Here is a 20,587-nt window from a genome sequence, read left to right on the forward strand (position 1 = left end):
TCCCCAGCAGAGTGAGTCTGCCAGTTCTAATGATCCGAATCTGGTTGTATTGCCTTGGTGTGTCTGTGTGCAAAATAATGAGCAGCGGAAGACTTATCAGCTATTTGAAACATTCAGATACAATGGTTTGCTTATCTGATTTCTTGTTCCCTTTTTTGTTTTGTTTCGTTTAAAAGTAATGACTTCTTCCATTTGATCCTGGGAGAACTTTATGGCGTTACAGTCAAAAAAAGAAAGAAAAATAAAAATCTTCATGCCTGTAAACTATTTTTTTTAAAAAAAACCTTCACAAAAAAAGAACAGAATAGAGCAAAAAAAGCAAGGTCCTTTTTTCCTCATCAGTCTGTACTAAAATTAAGCCTGTATAGACTTGTGAAAATAATTTACTTCTAGGTTTAAAATTATTCAGCCTTTCCCCTATTCCTCCTAATTTTTGAACACCCTGTTTTCCAGCTAGGAGGGTTGTACTATAATGGACAAAGGGAGGGTGGGTGATTGGGGTGGAAATGGCAAACGTGAGGTTCTCCAAGTGTGGTTGGACTCCAACTCCCATCAGCCCCAGCTAGCACAGCTAGTGGTCAAAAATGATGGGAGTTGTCACTTAACAACAATTGTAGGACCAAGACTTCACCACCTTTGAAATAAAGGCACAAATCAATGACTCAAACCAAGAGGCCATGTCTGGAGCCAGGGAGCCCATATGAACATAGGGATTTACACAGGTAACTAGCATCTGGATTCAAAGTCCAGCAGTATCTTTGCTTTACTACAAATGGCTTTAAAGTATCCACCTGATTTGCCTTTGCCAGCGCTGCAGATGTGCCTCACATCAACAGCACCATCCTCCTTCAGTCTCTGGCTTTACCAGTTTTTTGGGGTTTCTTTTTTGTTGTTATTGTTGTTTAAAAGCAGAAGTTAGTAAAATAAAATAGTTTTTTTTAAAAAAACCCAAGAACAACCACCCAAAGAACAACAAAGAAATAAACCAAAAGCAAAATAAAGGTACAATTACTTCTGGAGTGCTCAGACCGGTGGCTGCAGCGGAAGGCTGTTGCCCTCTGCTGGGGCCAACCTGGTTCTACAGTTGCTGTGTGTATTTTCCCCACTCCCCACCCTGCTTTTTTTGTTTTCTTTTTATAAAAAATACAATAAAAATAAAAAATGATTTTTTTTGTTTTTTTTTATCCCTGCCCTCCCCTGTGAAAACTTTCCATGTGTCTTTGTGTGTGTGTCTCTGTTTCTGTCTGAGTGTACATATGTGGTCTTGCTTTTCTTTCTCCCTCTCCACTGTCCCTTCCCTACAGTCATGATGTGCCAGGAGACGTGTCATTCACTGTGTCATCCGTCAGTCTGTCCTGTACTTCTAGTGACTCATGCAGGTGTTCCTCAGCGGCTGTGTAGTAGCTGTTGTCCTCATCGCCGGGGCTACTGAAGTCCTTGTCAGACTGCTCTGAGTCCTCGCCCTCCTCCTCCAAGGTCAGTTCAAACTGGAATTTCTCCAGGCAGGCCTCATCGTCCTTCTCTGCATCCTCTGGAGGTGGGGAGGGACTCTGAGGGATCATGCTGTGGTACCAGTCCCTGTTGTCCTCGAGGGTGTCCAAAATGTCTTGTGCGTCGGGGTGGACCAAGTCTGCCCAAGTCTCCCACAGAGGGTGCACGATGTAGTCAATGAATCCCACCTGGAGCACAGTTGCAAGAGGGAAGAAGAGCGTTAGCAAGGAAAAGGACAGTGGGGTAGCTAGTTGCCACCCAAAAATTTGGTTCAAGAAGACACGGCCAAGTAAGGCAACCCTTGGCTCCAACAGAGACCAAGTCTTGTACATGTCTGTCTCGGAGACCTTCTGGAGTGGCCCTATCATGAAGCAGAGAGAGAAAGTCACCTGCAGGTGGAAAAGATGAGAAGCAGCAGGAAGGCGCTGGAGGGTCTTTTAACCTATGTCTGTCCTGCTGCTATCTTCAGATGCAATGGAGGTTGCTCTCCCATAGCCAGGGCTGAGTCAACTGTCAGTTTAACTGGTTTTCGGACACAGAAGGGGAGTAAACACTCTTCTGCTCATCCCCTCATGCAGCATGTCTTGGGCCAATGACTTGTGAATTTTGTTCCTCCAGTAAGCATTTTCTTTTAAGCCTAAGGAAGTACCAGAAGATCGGAGAGTGGGGAGGACAAGCAGAGGTTGTTGGGGAATAAAACAATAAGTGGAAAGGGCAAAAAAAGATTGGGCTCCTTTGGAGGCTTAGCCTTGGTGTTGCAGGTGCTTCATGGATAAAGCCTCAAAATGACTGAATGCTGTTGCAAATGTTTCTTGCATTTGCGAGCCATGCCTATGGCACAAAAGGAATCTCAGCAATTGGCCTGTGATCTCTGAATCTCCCCCCTTGGAGGCACCCAAGTAAACATACCATCAGAGCTTGAAAAAGTTCCCATTCTTTGTCTACCAGAATGTCTAAACCATCATGACCGGCCAGGATAACTAGGAGGAATTCCTCGACCTACAGTCTCTACCCAAAAGGAACTGTTACATGCTCCCAGAGAAGAGCATCTCTGCCCGGCTTCACTTTTGGATCAGTAGACAGTAGAATTGGGCTGTTTCATGGATAGAAGATAGATAGCCTTCAGTGTTCTAGCAGGTGCTCTGTATTTAATAGCAAAATCATCCTACTTGAGCTACTGGCCTTGAGAAATTTAAGGGGAGGATTATTTATTTATGGGATTTATATGCAATCCTACTCCCAAAATAGGATTCAAGGCAGCTTACAATAATTTAAAAGGATAAAACTAAAACATTAATTACAAAAGTTAAAAAATAATAAACTAATACTAATATAAAAACGCAAGTTAAAAACAGCATAGTTAAACTCATTTTAAAAAGTAAAAATCATTAAAGCAACACACGACATTACATAAGTAAAATTCACCCACCAAAGGCCTGCCCAAATAAAAATGTGTTCAGGTGCCAGTGAAAAGAGAGCAGCAAGGGGGCCGTCCTGACCTCCCATGGAAGAGAGTTCCACAGTCTGGGAGAAAGCAGCTGGGCTTAATCTAAGGCATTCCAGAGATGGGGATAAAGGGGGCTCACACAGAAAGATAGCCTTTGCTGCTGCCCGTTGGAGTAGATACTACCAGACTTGGTGATCCATTGTGTCACACATTGTCTGGAAGCTGCTTCTGCTTAAACAGCAACAGCTTATAGTAAGAAAGAGGCTTTTTTGGCAGAGGGTGAGGGGACGGACAAATCCTTTATAACAATTGCTGCCAGTGAATTCTTTGTAGGGCAAAACCACTGCACTGCAGAAGACCCAATGCAGAAGACTAAAACATGCCATCATCTGTTCTGCTGCCATCAAGGGGACTGTCTGGTTGCCCATCTGCTTACAGGTCCTCCACTTCCTCCCACAGCCACCTTAGTAGGCCTTCCATTGGGGTGGGGGCTTTCTTTTTCCTTTGTTAGCCAGCTGCACCCATTTCCTACTACCTCTGCCACTAAAAGTCCCATGGCTTAGCACTGCTATGGGCCAAGCTGGGTGTGGGTGATGGAAGTTGTAATCCAACTTCCATCTGAAGGGTCTCTAGGGCAGGGAAGACTGCCACACACCCTTACTACCCCCACTTTTCTGCCATTGCTCTGGGATAGATGAAATGTTGCTTTTCAAAGGTAAAATAGAACTTCACCGCATCGGTTGATTTGGGTCTGATGTGAGGCATCTGCCATCTCTGGATAGCAGTGGAATTGGAAGAGTAATCAGGGAGTAGGTGAGGAATGATCTCTTGGTAAGGAATGATCTTTTTCTTTTCCCCTCTTTGACAATGAAGCATGCTTTCACTCAGCCATCACACACCAACCTGGGATTTTTCTACAGAGGCAGTGTGCTTGTCACACATGGGGCTGATCTCCATGCCTCGTTCCCGTTCTTTGTCTCCCTGCCTGAAGAACTCCTCCATGATCCGGTCTGTCCATTGGCGATACAACTCTAGAGGCTTTGTGGGGTTGCTCAAATCTGCACAATGAACCATGTTCCGTAGGACCTGGTTAGGTTGGGGAGAAAAAGCAAGGCTGTTCCAAAGTGTCCTTCATGAATCACAAGTACTGTAAGGTTCTCAAAGCTGCAAGAACTTCCTGGAAAGAACTGTAGGCAGGACCAGCCCTCCCATTGCTCAGAGAGAGACTTCTGAAGAAGGTGTTGGAAGACAAGAAATCTGTGCTCCATCCAAGCTAGACAGAAGTGTTGAACTACAACTCATCTGCTAAAAAAATCAGCTTCCATATGGAAGTGAAGAGGTTGCCATCATGCAACAAAATGTAATGAGTCAATTCCAGCTATAAGGTATGTGTGGTAATGTTGGCTGCACATATTGTGAAAATATCTACATCTTCTATTACAGGTGAGAATAATGCATAAAAAATGGGAAGGCCTACAATGGGTAGAAATAACATGTGGACTGGAAGGCCTAGGATGGGTAGGAATAACACATGTGGAAATGACACATGCAGGTTGGGAGGCCCCAAATGTGACCCATCACACAGATAGACTTGTACTAGTTTGGGATGGATAATGGTAGAGGAGTATGAGGGGCAACTTTCACCTCTGTGCTCCTCTTCCCCAGGTAGCGCCACAACATTGTATTTCATCATGCTGGAAGTGAAACTGCATCATTTTTTGCCACTGTTTCAGCTGACTCCCCCCCCCCCCTTTAGGGAACTGGGGGGAATAAACTGCCACATTCACAGCCAGTATGTGTCTAATTCAGCTGGTTTTCAAGTCAAGACCATATGAAAATCTATGAGAATTAAAATAAAATATTAAGGATGGGGGGTTTTAAGGCTCAATTTTATTTACCCTGTTCTAAAAATGCATGTCTAAAAATGGACAACCCTGAAACTCCAGAGAGCAAAACTGGTCATTTGAATGCTCAACTCTTTCCCCCTGCCCCAGACCCCTTTTCTGAGCATGAAATAGTCTTTTGGTTTAAAACTGAAAGTCACCTTCTGGTCACTTCCAGTTTTGAAAAGAGTGGCTGAGTATGGCCCAAGTAAGTCTGGGTCTGTGTGTGGAAAACGGGACACATACAGCTCCCAGATCTTCTGCTGTCAGCCTGGTCATTCTAAGAGTTCATTTTCAGCATGGTTGCCTGGACCAAGTCCCAACAATACTTCTCTCCCTCCAGAGAATAGAGCCTTCATCTAAGTTTTCCTCACCTGTATTCTGTCAGTGTAGTTGTCCAGTAGCAGAACTCCAGAGCTGGTCACCTTTTTGGTCTCCACCATCGTCTTCAGGTCAGCCAAGAGGCTCATATGTTTGGACATGTCAGTGGCCAGGACCTGAAGAATAACAAGGAACAATATTAAGGAAAAAATGAGGCAATTCCTCCTTCTCAGTCCATGATGCTCCTCCTAGGTTGTGTTTCTCCCTTTATCCCAGGTGACTAAAATGTTTCTTTGACAAAATGTATCTATGGTATAAATTTCTTTCATCCATGGACTACATGAAAACCATAGGATGTCAGAGTACCACTCTTTAAGGCAAGGGTGGACCATGCATGCCCTCAGATGTTATGGGACTGCAGTTCCCAGCAGCCCTAGTCAGCATAGCCAGTGGTGATGGTGTTGCAGTCAAACTGTATCTGGAAGGCTACATTTTGGCCATTTCTGCTCTTAGAGGAGCTTATTCTGTCTGCAGAGGTATTCTACGTAGTTGCAGCCCACAAAAGGAACTTTTCCAAGATTTAGTCCTTCATCAGGAAGCATCATCATGAAAAACTAGATGGCTAAATTTGTACTTCTAGTTTATCAAAATAAGGCCCAGGAAAGGAATCTCTGCCAAAGATTAAGGACAAATTAATTCCTTGGATGTCAGTATGGGGCTCACCATGTCAATGACCATCTTCCGCAAGGTCTGCCGCTGTCGCTTTGTCAGGTTCTGGAAAATGTCGCAGTTCTCCTCCTGCAGCAGCTTGAAACCCACAGCCAGGTGATGGTTCTCCAGTACAGACTCATCGTTGTACATCAGCGCCAGTTCTGAATCTGTCAGGTAGGAAGGTCCATGTTAGAAGGCTTTGTGGAGAACAGCATGAACAGAGAATGGGGGAAGCATTTGTTTTCTAAGGACAGAGTGGCAAGAGTTGGAAGATAACCAACCTGAATTTTCATCTATATGGTAACATTTGCTGTAGCTACTGGGAAATTACTTACACATTAGTGATTTTAAACATTCATACTATTTATTTTAAATTACTGTTAATATATCTGCTGTATACATTATCTGTTGCAGTTTCAAAGTGCTTCGAATACAGACTGTATTTTATTTTATTTTTTATTATTTTGTTATGCTGTCTACCAAATTATAGTGGCTTGTAACTAAATGCAGTAAAGATTGGTTCTAGCCTTCCTATCAGAACAATAATCAGATTAAATCAGAAATATTAGGTAGAAAAGTGAGCTTTTCCACCCAAAGACTTGGCTTATGGGATAAAAACAAATCTTTACACTGATACATCCATCTTTTTACTGGAAATCCATCTACTGACATAAGTGAATTATCTACAATCAGGGTGGGGAAAGTGCAGCCCAAAGGCTATATACAGCTCCCCAGAAACCCTGAAAACTCACCACAAATTAAAAAAAAAAGTCCCACAACCTCAGTCAAAAAGGTAGAAAAACACATTCAAACTGCCAAGAAAATGGGGCAAGAGAATTCAAACCACCACCATTAACTCCCAATGCCTCCACACCAAAAAAGACCCACAGAAATTGGCTGAATATTGGTTGATTTTTAGAACTGAGATGACATTATCGTGTGGGTGGTCCATGGCATGGGTTGTGGTGTCACATTGTGTGTTTATACGGAAATGCCTCTCACCCTCCCTCTGAAGTTGTCCACTCCTTCTATTGGAAGGTCTCTCACTCTCTCTAGGTATCACTATGCGAACTGTTGAATTCTAATTGCATTTGTTTTTAATCTGGTAAATTACTTGGATGGGAAAGTAGGTTTAAAAAGATTGATAAAATAGGGACAGCTAGTGTGGTCTAGTAATTTGAGTGCTGGAATCCTCCTTCAGCCATGGAAACCCTTTGGGGGGCCTTGGGTAAGTCATGCTCTCTCAGCCTCAATGGAAGCAATGGCAAACCTCCTCTCAAGAAAGCCTGCCAAGAAAACCCTATGACACAGTTATCATAAGTAATTTGAAAGTAGCTAACAACAAAAAAGAAACAAGTGAGAAAAAAACCCTGAAGTCTGATGTGAAGTCGAACTTGAAGGTACCTAGCAACAACAAAAACAAAACTGAAGTCAAAGCCAATCTTTATTGCATTTAGCAAAACATAGGTATAATGATCTATTGTTTATGGTTTGTTCTTATAAACTGCCCAGAGAGCTGTTGTTAACAAGTGGTTTCAAAATAAAAGAAACACATGCATACATGTATGCATACCAAGGCAAAGGAGTTCTGCAGGCCAGATCTTACAACCAAAGGGTCTCTTCACCTCTGACTGCTTTAAAGACATATATCTTTTTTGGCAGGTCTACCCAGTCAATTTTAAATCATGACTTTTAATTGTATATGTACTCTGAGTGTATTTTAATGATTTTATAGTTTTGTATTTAAACTGTGAATTTGTGCTTTTAATTGTGCTTTGTATTGTACCCTGCCGCGAGCCTTGAGGAGAGTTGGGAAAGAAATAATAATAATAATAATAATAATAATAATAATGTGATCAGACTCTCATTTCTTTCCCCTCAATCTGAGATCTGCAGTGTCTTTATTGTCTGAATTGTCTCCCCTTGCCTTTCCTTCTTAAGAGTAAGCAGCCACCGCTGCCACCTCTCTTATATCTTGACAGTTGTTAGTTGAGGGAAGGCCATGGAATTGTGTGAGCACAGGCTTATGCTCCATCTATTTAATTCACGATCTCAGCCAGGCTGAGATACACAGGACTGAACTCTCCTTATGCCCACATATGTGGTTTAATGTGTATACCAGTATGCGTCTGCACAGCCAATTAGAGCAGAGGTGGAGAGGAGGATAAGGTTCTTTTTATGCATCTGGCTGAAGAAATGCAACCACAATAATGCTACCTAGGTATCTTTTCACTCACTAATTGGCCATGGGGGCATGCATCACTATTGAAAATCTGGTTAGATGTATGGGGAGAAATGGGCACAGGAAGTATGCTCAATGGAATATGTTATGCTCTGCCAAATTCATATAGAACTGTGCTGTTATATCCTGTTCCTGCTCCCGCCTGGGAATTTTCTTACATGGCTTCTTTCGTCATTTAACTCATCTGGGGTGTAAAGGAATTTACAATGATACTGATAATAATTGCTATCTCTGTGTAGTTTCAGCAAGAGCCATTTTTGCTGTAATACATTTTGTAATGTAATACATTATTTTATGTTTCCCTTTGTCGACATAATTCTTCTGTTTGTATGGGCAAGTTGTGCTTTGGGTGTGTTCTGCACTGAGCTGTCTGTCTACATCACTCATCCACCGGACACTTGAGGAAAACCACTGAGCACATGCAAGATTGGATGATGGGACAGGAAAGATTGCAGGGACATATCTCAAGACGTTTACTTCTTTCTGGTGGTTATTCTTATCAAGATGGACAACAATAATGTTTGGGTAAAGTGGCAATGTCAAGTTTAAATTAGAAGTAGTACCAGCATTAAAAGCTAATTCCTCTTTAGAGCCACACCATGGCAGTGTCTAAATGGAGGCAACTGAGTCACATAGTCTCCATGACATTTTCTGTATCTGATTGGCCTTTCTGAACTTTTGCTAACCTGGAAGCTTTTATTTCAATCCTTTCCAATGTGCTAATACCTGTTTTAAGATTGTTTGTTGTTGTTGTTGTTGTTGTTGTTGTTGTGTGCCTTCAATTCATCTCTGACTTATGATGACCCTAAGGTGGGTTTTTTTTTTGGCAAATTTATTCAGAGGGGGTTTGCCATTGCCTCCCTCTAGGGCTGAGAGCATGGGACCTGCCCAAGGTCACCCAGTGGGTTTCATGGCCGAGCAGGGAATCAAGACCTTGGTCTCCAGAAGCACAGTCCAACACTCAAACCACTATGCTAGTGGTCCTCAAACAGTGCCCTTTAAAACATTTATACTTCAGCTCCTAGAAGCATCAGCCATGTTAGCCAATAGACTGGGATTCTGGGAGCTAAGTCCAAAATCCCTTAAAGAGCAAAGTTTGGGGACCACTGCACTATGCTATGCTGTCATACAGCACCAATTTTTACCAGGGATTACAGTTGGACTATTTTCCTCCAGCCTCAAGAGTAGAAGTGGCCAAGGAGCAAGATAGATTAAAGTTAGTCTGAGTCAAACTAAAGTTAAGTCTTGGGCCAAAAAAAGGCTATGTACATAGTGCATACAAATAAGTATGTCTGCATATACCTGACGGAATGCTTGACTCGCCAAATATGCTCACTACCTTTGAACTACTGCTACAGATTCAGTAAGATCATCACCTGAATGGAACAGGGTCTACTCTGTGGGTGCCCCAATGCTGTAGTACAGCCCCATTTAGGAGTGCTCTTTAGATATACCCCTCCTTGATTTAAGGTATTTATCTAAGGCTGATTTATTTCTGAAGGCCTTGGGTTAGGGAGGGTGGAGGTTTGTTTGCACTCTGGTATGTTGCTATGGATTTTTTTTTTTATATTGGATTGTTAAAATTAAGAGTTTGTATGCCATTTATTTTTGGTTATAAATCCACTATGTTGTAAGCTACCTTGAACTTTAGGAAAGCAAGCTCAGATATACACATCTTCGTAAGCAGGTGTGTAGATGTTAGGTCTATTCTAGATTATGCTCCTGTAGATGTTGGTGTCAGCCTTATTTTTTTTCTCCAATGTGTCTTGTGTTCTCAAAAAGGTACAAAACCCCCCAGGGAAGAGCACAGAATGTCTTTGGTTACTTAACAGACTCCCTACTGGGGAAATGTGGTGGTGATGGCCCATCTGCACTGATGTAGGAGGTATTGTGGCACTTTGTCACATCAGAAGGAACCACACACACAGCATCCTCTTCCCACCACAGAGGATGTGGCTGAGGCCACAAGATAACAAGATGGCCCCAGTTACCTTTCTAGAGAAAAATCCTGTAGTTGTAGCCACAGTACAGTTTGCAAGATGGGGTGAACACAGCCCTGTTCACACTGCTTGGATCAGGCTGCAACCAGGGCTGCAACATTATTATTATTATTATTATTATTATTATTATTATTATTAACCTTTATTTATGAAGCACTGTAAATTTACACAGCGCTGTACATGCAATCTTTTTAATTAGACGGTTCCCTGCCCTCGGGCTTACAATCTAAAAAGACATGACACAGAAGGAGAAGGGAGTGGTGGCGGGAAAGGGTAAGAGGTCCAGCAGTTCCTCTCTACCTCCAAGGCCTGGACCAAGGCAGATGGACTGGAGGGAGGGCTTGGCTTCATAATGGATGGTTAATCATTTTCCAGGGAAAATACATACTCTCAAGTAGGATAATGCATATACAGTACATAGCAATACAGGAAATGGTTTGATAAACAGGCACCAAAAGAACATCAAATAGTGACAATTATGCAATGCCTGGGAAGTCTTCTCTGAATAGGATGGTTTTCAACTCTGTTTTGAAGCTGGTTAAAGAAGTGATGGCTCTTGCTTGTGGGGGAAGAAGGTTCCAGGAGTGAGGGGCAGCAAGTGAAAAGGGGCGAATCCAGGATGGGGCAGAGGAAATCCTGGGCTGAGACAGCAGACCTTGACTACCAGAACGGAGGGCCCTGGTGGGAAGGTGAGAAGAAGGTCTGATAAGTAAGGAGGGGCCAGTCCATGGAGGGCTTTAAATGTCGACAGCAGGAGTTTATACTGAATGCGGAAAGGGAGAGGGAGCCAGTGAAGGGATGCCAACACAGGAGAGATGTGGTCAGAGCGGTGGGTGGAAGTGATAATGCATGCAGATGAACACTGATTAAAGGACGGAGGTGAGAAAGAGGAAGCCCAGCCAGGAGGACATTACAGTAATCAAGTCGTGAGATCACTAGGGCATGGACCAGGATCTTGGCAGTAGAGGCGGAGAGATATGGTCGGATTTTGGCAATGTTGTACAAAAAGAATCTACAAGCCTTGGCTGTGGTCTGGATCTGAGGGATACACGACAGAGAAGAGTCAAAGATAAAACCAAGACTGCGGGCTTGCTGGACTGGTTGAATAGAAATATTGTCCACAGAGACAGAAAAGGAGAGTTGAAGGGTGGGCTTAGGAGGAAAGACAAGAAGCTCTGTCTTGGACATGTTGAGCTTCAAACGCCGATGGCGCATCCACTGCGAGACAGCTGTGAGGCAAGACGAAACTTGCTGTTCAAGCCTTGGAGAAAGGTCAGGGGCAGAAAGATACAGCTGGGTGTCATTGGCATACAGATGGTAGGAAAAGCCAAGAGAGCTAATGAGTTTTCCTAAGGACAGTGTGTAGAGAGAAAACAGAAGGGGACCCAGAACAGAGCCTTGGTGAACTCCAACAGATAAGGGAACAGGAGAAGAAGTCTGGCCCCCTGCAACTACTGCAAAAGATCTGCCAGACAAGTAAGATCTAAACCAGTCGAGAACAGAGTCTGAGAACCTAAGGTCAGAAAGTATATCAACTAGAAGACAGTGATCAACAGTATCAAAGTTTCCACTCTTGGGTAGTTCAGGGGGGCTGCCCGTCTTTCAGAATCACAGTCCTCAAATGCTCACAACACTAGTAAAAACAATTTGTAGTAGAAACAACCAGGACATAACCATTATAGTGTGTGTGTATGTGGACACGTGTCCCTTCAGATATGTTTGAACTATACCTCTCATCAGCTCATGCAGCACAACAAGGAACTACAGGAAAAGAGTTTCCAGCTAAACATTAGGAAGAGCTTCCTTATGGTAGGAGCTGTTCAACAGTGGAATCCGCTGCCTTGGCGTGTGATGGGTTTTTAAGCAGAGGCTATATGGCTTTCTGTCAGGAATGCTTTGATTGTTGTTCCTGCCTGGCAAGGAGTTGGATTAGATGGCCCTTGTGGTCTTTTCCAACTCTATGATTCTATGATGGGAGCCGCACAAAAATAACATCTAGAAGGTCACACTACAAAGTGACTGCATTACGAGCAGAAGAGGTTGTTCATTCCAAGAATCTTCCATAACCCGGAGGCCTTCAGGTGTGTTGGCATACATCTCCTACCATCGCCAACCAACACTGTCAATTTCTGGGAATGATGGGATTTGTAGGCCAGAACATCTGGATGATATCAGTTGTGGGAGGTTAAACTACATGGCATGAGGGAAATCTGGCTGATAGTCAAATCCCTTTTCTGCTATTGAAGGCTTCCTTATCTGACAAGTCATGAACACCCCCTGCTCAATACAACATACTTGTGATCCCATTTGCCCACAGTTTCAATGTGCCACTCACTGGTGTTGATCAAGAACTGGTTGGAGACGCCAGGATGGTCCACATCATGAATGGCAGCAGCAAATATTGCAGCTAGGATCTCCAGGTCAGTGAAGACAGCCTGCAAAAGGAAGAGGGCATGAGAGCGCTTGCTATACCTTTGGAGACTTTTATCTTTTTGCAGAGATATGGGGAAGGTGCTTTGGTAAATAAGAGCAGATAGGTTTTTGCAAAAGGGATTTATGTTTACAGGGAACTCCTAGGACCTGAAACCTATGTTTCTCTGTGTGGCTGCTCTGGCTGGAGAGGCACTGCAGGCCAGAGATTTTCCTGGGCAGTAAGAAGCATGTACAAAACCCCAAGACATATACAAAGTTTTCTGGGCTGCAAGGGAAGTCAGTCCTCCTCTCATTCCCATTCTGTTTAACAACAAAACTGGGGAAAATATATTCTCACTCAGATCAACGTCCCTCCCAGTCTCAAGTTGGATGGGTACAATGGGTAGAGCATGGCTTTGGAAGTGGAACTAGAAATTATTATGTCAATAGGAAAAACAAAAAATCATGGGTCCAACTGCTGTAATTCAACATTCTACAACCTGGTTCAAACCAAAAGGTTTGGACTACAAATCCCAATTTGGCTCCCCATTTCCTGTTTGGGACTGAAGGGAGTTATAATCCAAAAACATATGGAGACAACCATATTTGGGAAGGCTGCTTTAGCTTCTCACAATATAGCATTGCCATTGTTGTAGCAAGGCCAGGGTTGCAAGCAGAGACTGAAAGAGAAGGAGCCAGCATCTCATTGCTGTGGTCCTTAGAAGGTGAACCAAGTAGTTATAGTAACATACTGCCTCTCCTAAACATATTGTAGAAGTTATATTTGGAGCCCACAATCCTTAGAATCCTCTTGCTAGCATGGCGATCAACCATGAGGCATTCTGGGGAGGTGAAGTCCAAAGAAAGTAACTTTTCCAAGTTCTGCCTCTATTTAATCAATTAATAATGGTTCTCATCAAGTTGCCTGGGACAATGATAATGCAGACACTGGGTCTGTAACGTACCATTAATGTCTTTTATAAAGAGCTTTACAGTAGTTACCGAAAGCTAAGATCTGGCTGGTTATTCAAAAACATTACGTGAACATTATGCTAATGTAAGCGATAAAGGAGTATGTGCATTAGAGAGAAACTGAAATATGTGTTAAGAAAGTTGATGTGATCCTTGATTTTAGGTTGATGAGAAAGAGGAAAGAAATACAAGAGGGATATTAAGTAAGTGAAGGAGGATAGGGTAAGTGAAAGAGAGGATAGGGTAGGCAAAAGTAGGTGGATGGTAGACAGGAAGAGAAAGAAGAGAAGGGAGGAATGAGAAAGAGAAATGGAAAGTTAGAAGATTGGAGAAGTGGAAAGAAGGGAATGAAAGGGAAGAGTTAGAGTCAAAAGGAGAAGGAGAGGAATTTGAATAAAAGAAGAGGAAACATGCAAGCTGAATTCAAGCATTATTGAGACTTATTGCCTTTTGAGTTCCTGGCTCTTGCCTCTCTCTCATTTGCTCTCAAATTCCCAACTCTTTTTTACTCTTTGCTTGCCTCTCTATTCCCTACAACCTAAAACCAGCCCTCCCCAATCTAAAATTGAAGCAGATCAGCCACTGAGAGTCAGACTTTTCAGACCATGAACACTCTTCTGTGATATGCTGGACCAGTCACAGCCAGTGGATTTCTCAACCACACCATACCTTTTAGTGCATAGAATACAAATCTTTTGAATCTGCATAACCCTGAGACGTAAATTAGGTGGAAAACATTGCCTTACTGCAAACTGGTGTAGTAATTAGTGTTTTGACATAGACTGGGGTTGCGCAGGTTCAAATCTCCTCTTTGCCTTGAAGCTGGTCATCTTTCAGTCTAACCTACCTCACAGGTTGTTCTGAGGAAAAAAATTAAATATGCTACCTTAAACTTCCTGAAGAAAAGGCAGGGTAAAAATGTAGGAAACAAACAAAACAGCATTTTGTGACTGAGCATGGAGTCAATGGCCAGGTCTGCCAAGACCACACCTAGAATTAAATCTCTACCATATATTGTATAGAGAATTCCCAAGCCTGGAAAAATTACTGTTTTAGACTACAACTCCCAGAATCCCAAGCGAACATGCCTGCCACCTGGGAGGTATAGTCCTAAAATCCAACAAAATCCAAATACAGATAATGGCAATATCCTTATTAGGTCAACTGAAAGGTGCAAAATGCATTAGGCTTGCTTTAGAAGCTCGCTCATCGGGCAAATGTATTAAAAAATCATACAAGAAAGGAGAAGGGCTTGCATTTTGTTTGAGATATTTGCTTAAGATTGTGTTTAAAGTGGTTTTGAGGAAAGGCTGGTGAATGCAGAGGCATCCACTCAGGATCCAATGCAGTAAAAGGAAGGAAATAAAATTTCTGTCTCCACTAACAGCAGTTCAATAACTCCTTGTTAGATCTAGGCTGTCTCTGTCCTAGCCCCAGTCCAAAAATGTAAGTTTTCCAATCTTGGCAATTCAATGTCCACACCTCCTGGGAGAACTTTTCCTTCAGAGGGGTGGATTGAAACTAACATTTGCCCCCCCCCCCCCCACTCCTTCCCCCCCCACCCCTTATGAGGGGGGCAAAGACTTACATCCAAAGCTGGTGTAGACAGGAGGACGTGTGTGGACTGTGTGACGTCAGCCGCGTGGAGGCTATTGTGGTAGGCCACGTCGGCATGGTAGTGGTCTTCTAGCGTCATGATGTAAGTGACTAGCGTGTCCACTGGGATCTTGAAAGTTTTCAGCAGGTCTCTTTCCTGAGGAAGGGGTGGTGGTGAGGGAGAGGAAAAACATGCCTTGGGAAATCTGCAGCACAATCCCCAGCTAAAGAGGTCTTTTGGGGGAGCTGGTTCTTGAAATATTAGACCCAATTGTCTTTGCCCTCCTCCCTGCCAATAGTAGCTGAACGACAGCCTCATTTGGGAAAAGTGAGGCACAGAGATCTGCTGAGCAGTAATTAATCTACAACAGGAGAGAAGATGAGAAAGAGGGCCTCCCCTCCTTCATAGGTTCCCAAGTGGTTTCTTCAGTCTGCCAGAGTCCCTTCCCAGACATTACCTTCATTTAATATTTATTAAAGTTCTCAGTGTAGGAGTCGCTGTACATCCATATATAGCTCTTTAAAATAAAGGATCCCTGCCCACTCTGGTGCTCAGTCACACAGGAGTTTTAGTCAGAGACAGATATGCTTCTGCCTGTCCCAGGCAGCCCATGGGATTCAGTTCCAGAGAACTTGCTGTACTCATCTGTTGCCATAAAACCCTGAGAGTCAGAGGTCCTGAGGCAGACCAAAACTCCCATGGAGGCACATATTTTGGTAGTTCCACTAAACCCATTCTGTCAGATAGAACGGATCTGTACATCTTGTTGATCTTTAAAGTCACCACCATGTTCTGTTTGTTTCCCCCTGCTACATCCTACTTCCCTGCTCCAGAGAACTCAATAATACTGACTTGCAGCTCAGTCAGATTTCTCATTAATCTCCTCTTCTGAGAAACAGGGAACCTAGAAGTGTCATCTATCAGTAGATTAGCCCCCACCCGCCTGTCCAGGAGCAGAAAATAGCCGTCCCCCCCATGTTCCCATTCCTAAAGGAAACAAACAGACAAAAAAAATATTGCATTTAAAAATGCCCAGGAAGACATGGCCTGTGCCATGAAGAAAAAGAAAATATGGCCTATATCTTTCAGAAAAAAAAGTATCCTGAAAGTACAATCCTTTCCCCTCAACAGAGCTATCTGTTAGGGGTGCTTTGATTGTGTATTCCTGCATGGCAGGGGGTTAGACTGGATGGTCCTTGTGGTTCTTCCAACTCTATGATGCTATGATTCTATTAATACTTCAAGTGGGTTTTCGATCCAAACCAGTAGGAGAGACTGGATTTGGCGCTGGGGCAGTGGGTGGGAGGGAGATAAGGTTCATAGAGACAGGACTCTATAAAATGAGCATACATACCTGGAATATTGTATATATGATGCAGCTAAGTGACCGATTGTTGGAGTATTCGGCAACCCGGAAAATGTTAAGGCCCCATTTGTTTAGGTATTCCAGTTCCTGGAAAAAAGATGGAAAAGATGGTGGTGCACTTTTTGGACAATGAGTTTCAAGGCAAAAGAAGATCACCACAGGATGTAGAAATAAAACAATGAAGAAAGCAATAACATGTACTCTTTGGTGTTCCAACAGGAGTTTTAGTTGGCATTCTAGGTATGGGGCGTTAGTGATGATGCCAAGACTGAAATGTCAAAACTGGGGGAAAAAACACACACACCATGTAACCAAAGGGAATGGGAACACCCACAGCTTGGAAATGTTGGCCCTAGCACAACAACATCAAAAGACAACTCTTGTTCCACTAATGTTAAAAGAATTTTGAAGAAACAATTAATTCATGAATTAAATTGTTAAATTAACAATATGGCTTTACATGAGTAAAAGTGGCCAGAAATGCTATTAGGAGCAACAAGAACCTGTAATCACTACTGTATGCAGTGATTAAAACAAAACAGATTTTAAAATTACTGTTGAAAAAAAAACTTAATGAATTAGGGGTAATGAATTATTTTTAACAAAGCATGACAACATTACCTTTGTAGATGTTCTGTAAGTTAATAACTGCATAAATTCTAAGTAGCAATTTAGGGGTCATAAAACACAGGCAATAGATTTTCTGCTTTGACTAAGGTCACTCATAATACTGAGATTTAAAGGCAAATAAACAGCCCAGTTACACAAATGATATTTTTCATAAAAGTTACATAGCTTAAATAAAAGAAAAGATAAATGCCAATATTTTACATCGACTACATGACTACTTTACTTAGAGCCATGTTATAGCCTTGCTTGATGGTGGGAGAAGAGTGGAAGAGTTTAGGTCTGGTCTGTCACCACATCTTTGAAGAATGCACTGCCTGATTGTTTAATTTTATTTTTTGAAAGGAAAATCTCAAAAGACCACCCTACACACTCTGGGAGCACTTTCACCATATGCCCCTTCCCCCTTAGATTGTATTTGGTCTGGGAGAGTCCTTTGAAAACCAGAAAGTTGCTTTGTATTTTTTTTTTAAGAGAGGGCATTGGGGACATCAAAAAACAGTGGTGTTTTCCCCACCTCTATGTAAAGTATCTGTTTACAGACTCAGACAACTTCTGTAACATTTTATTGGTCTAACAAAAGTCCAATTCTGCCTTTAATTTTTACTTGGTGTACATGGCTACTTTGTTTTTTGTGTGGTAGTGATAACACTGGTAATGAAAATGGTCAAGGCTTGTCGGTTTTTGCGTTTCTGTTCCCATGCCCACGTGTCACCCAACCCTCCACGTCCTAATCTGTGAAATGAGGCTACATTGTGTGGGCTCCAGTCTATGAAAGCTTCATCCATGATAAATTTGTTAGCCTTTAAAGATGCCACAAAACTCTTTGTTGTTGCCGCAATACAGTAAAGTGCGCAACACCTGCCCCCTCCAGAAAGGTAACATTTTTTCTTGATGTCATTTCAGGGCAAACAGGGCAGGCTCTCAATTGGGCTGATGAAATACAGTTTGAGATCCAACCAATATAAACTGGCTTAGGAATACATTAATTTAGGGTTGGTGCACTTTTTTGGCCAAGTGTGCCACACAGTCAAGCCCAAGTATGAGGAAAGGAGTGTCCAGCAAGCACTGAAGTACAGGGCACCAATCCCTGAGCCTGGGACAGTCTGCTCTTTTTTTTTTAGCAGACTGCTTGGGAGCAAGTCTGCATCTAGGTCTGGCTCTGCAAGTTCCCACTCCCTGCTGCCCTTCTGGCTTACAAACAGCAGAATCACAAGCCATTGTGATGCTAATTGCCAAATGATCTTGGAAAGTGGATAGAAGGTATTATTGAGAAATAAAAACAGAAGTTTGGAATGTTATATAATATGAACACTTAGGAAGGTATGGGGCAAAATACTGCCTTAAATATATAGAGTCAGCCCTCCTTATCTACGGACTACAAGTTCTACCATCCGCGGCTTGAAAGTATTTTAAAAATAATCCAAAAAGCAAACATTGATTTTTGCCACTTTATATAAGGGATACCATTTTACTACATCATTGTATATATTGAGCATCCATGGATTTTGATATCCATGGAGGGTCCTGGAATCAAACCCCAGCGGATACCAAAGGCCCACTGTATATATTCAGGGGTAATAAGTATGTAGTTAGAGGGGTTTGGAGGAAATATTGGTTCAAAGTTGGCCCTCTGTTTTTGTGGGGGATCAGTTCCAGACCCACCCCTCCTGCAAAAATGGAGGTTCGTGCTTACTCAAGCCCCATAGGCTTGAATGGAGTGCACCCCCGTGTGCGCACCTGGCGTGTGTGCCATTGCAAACAGCAGAGGTCGCCCCCTCCGCATATATTTAAGGGCGCGGATCCCAGATCCGCACATTAGGAGGAGCAAATGTATATATATTCTGTAAGAGGCCTGTTTCTGCACTCCATGCCTCAAACCCCTGAGTTCTCAAGTCTCCAGACCCCACTGCCTCTGCAACATGAACTGAGAAAGATACGGGACAAAGAAATGTCTCCTCTTTTTTCACAAGAGTCCTGCCAGAGGTCTTCTCATTATGACCCACTACTCTCAATCCACCCAGCTTCCATGTCAGGACCAGATTCTACCTGTTTGCCTGCCACAGGAGGGTGGCCAGCTTTCATTTGCTGCAAAACTCACCTTACTGAGCTGCTCTTCCTGGTCTGTTTTGATCCCAAAGCGGGGGATGCTGGAATTGGTCAGGCTGGAACTGTGCATGAGTTTCTTGACCCCGCTGATCTGGCACATGGGTTGCTGCCGCTTCTTCTTCTCCCGCTCTTTCTGTGTTGGGGATGGGATTTCCACATCATTCTGCTTGTCTGAGGACGAAAAGAGACTGCATCTGAGAGAGAGAGGGGACAAGGGCGAGAAACTGAAGGTGCCACTGTCTGGCAGCTTGTGCAAGAAACTCTCTGGGCAGACTTGAAGGGCTTAAAAGGGGAGATGTGCAGCAGCTCTTTTATCTCCCATACTAACAGGTTTGCATTATACAGAGCCACTTCATCCAACAGAGTTCAGCCTTATCCTTTAGAATGAAAGTGCTGCATTTAATCAGCAAGATGGGCCCTCCAACCCCTTCTTTCTACCTACAAAACCTGGCAGAAAGGGAAGGGTAATTCAAGAATAGATGGAACAGCTGTACACAGACAATAGCTTCTTAGAGACTTAGGGTGCTTTCACATCATTATTTTACTGTATCATTTCACAATAAATTCTAAGTCCTCATTCATGGAATTTTACAGGGAATCTAAAGATGCATCCTTGGTTTGTACACCTCAAATGAACCTACACACCATCAAGAAACCCCCCAAACAAGCTGCACATTGCCTTTTGACTAGTAGCACTAACTGATATGTTGGAGCCCTCTATTTGCATGGTACACACACGGCCTTCTCCCAGACAGATGTTTCTTGGTTTTGCAATACTTTTGAGATGGTACTCAGAAAAGCATAAAAAGCCCTCCATAGTGCAACTTGTGCTGCTGCAGAAATTGTGTGTGTGCTTTGCTCTGGTAGCTGTAGGTACCCGCTGGTTAGTACCAATGGTCAGAGAAGCTTAGGTACTATTTTAAAAGATTTTCAAACATTAATGTTGTCATTGTTGTTGTTGTGTTACTACTACTAGTAATACTACAGGTTGGGTATCCTTTATCTGAATAGCTTGGGACAAAAAGTGTTCTGGATTCCAGATTTATTTATTTAGCCTTTTGGAATATTTGCATATACATAATGAAACATCTCGGAGACAGGATCCAAGTCTCAACACAAAATTCATTAATGTTTCATATATATCTTATATATATATATAGCCTGATTTTATACACAATAATTTTAATAATATTGTGCATGGAACAAAGTTTGTATTCAGAAAACCACCAGAAAGCAAAGGTGTCACTACCTCACATGAGCAATATTGGATTTTGGATTACTTCAGATTTTCCGATAAGGAACACACAACCTCAATTATTATTATTATTATTATTATTATTATTATTATTATTATTATTATTATAGCAGTAGTAGTAGCAGAAGCAGCAGCAACAGTAGCACTATAGAAA

The 20,587-nt window shown here is 42.6% G+C and overlaps 1 protein-coding gene across 6 annotated transcripts in view; it reads right to left on the reverse strand.

Moving 5' to 3' along the window:
• Positions 1-280: 280 nt before the first annotated feature.
• Positions 281-20,587, reverse strand: part of PDE4A (phosphodiesterase 4A) — a 353,540-nt gene continuing 333,233 nt past the window's right edge. For 5 of the 6 annotated variants that reach the window (XM_042449007.1, XM_042449008.1, XM_042449011.1 and 2 more), the window contains 8 exons: positions 19,171-19,349; positions 16,431-16,529; positions 15,068-15,232; positions 12,431-12,530; positions 5,866-6,020; positions 5,196-5,318; positions 3,842-4,024; positions 281-1,679 (listed from right to left, as the gene is read on the reverse strand). In XM_042449007.1, coding sequence (XP_042304941.1) covers positions 1,305-1,679; positions 3,842-4,024; positions 5,196-5,318; positions 5,866-6,020; positions 12,431-12,530; positions 15,068-15,232; positions 16,431-16,529; positions 19,171-19,349 — 1,379 coding nt within the window. In that variant the 3' untranslated portion in view covers positions 281-1,304. The remainder of the gene's footprint in view (positions 1,680-3,841; positions 4,025-5,195; positions 5,319-5,865; positions 6,021-12,430; positions 12,531-15,067; positions 15,233-16,430; positions 16,530-19,170; positions 19,350-20,587) is intronic. The other variant, XM_042449010.1, reaches the window with a different exon arrangement.

The sequence above is a fragment of the Sceloporus undulatus genome, chromosome 2 (genome assembly GCF_019175285.1).
Source record: "Sceloporus undulatus isolate JIND9_A2432 ecotype Alabama chromosome 2, SceUnd_v1.1, whole genome shotgun sequence".
NCBI lineage: Eukaryota > Metazoa > Chordata > Lepidosauria > Squamata > Phrynosomatidae > Sceloporus > Sceloporus undulatus.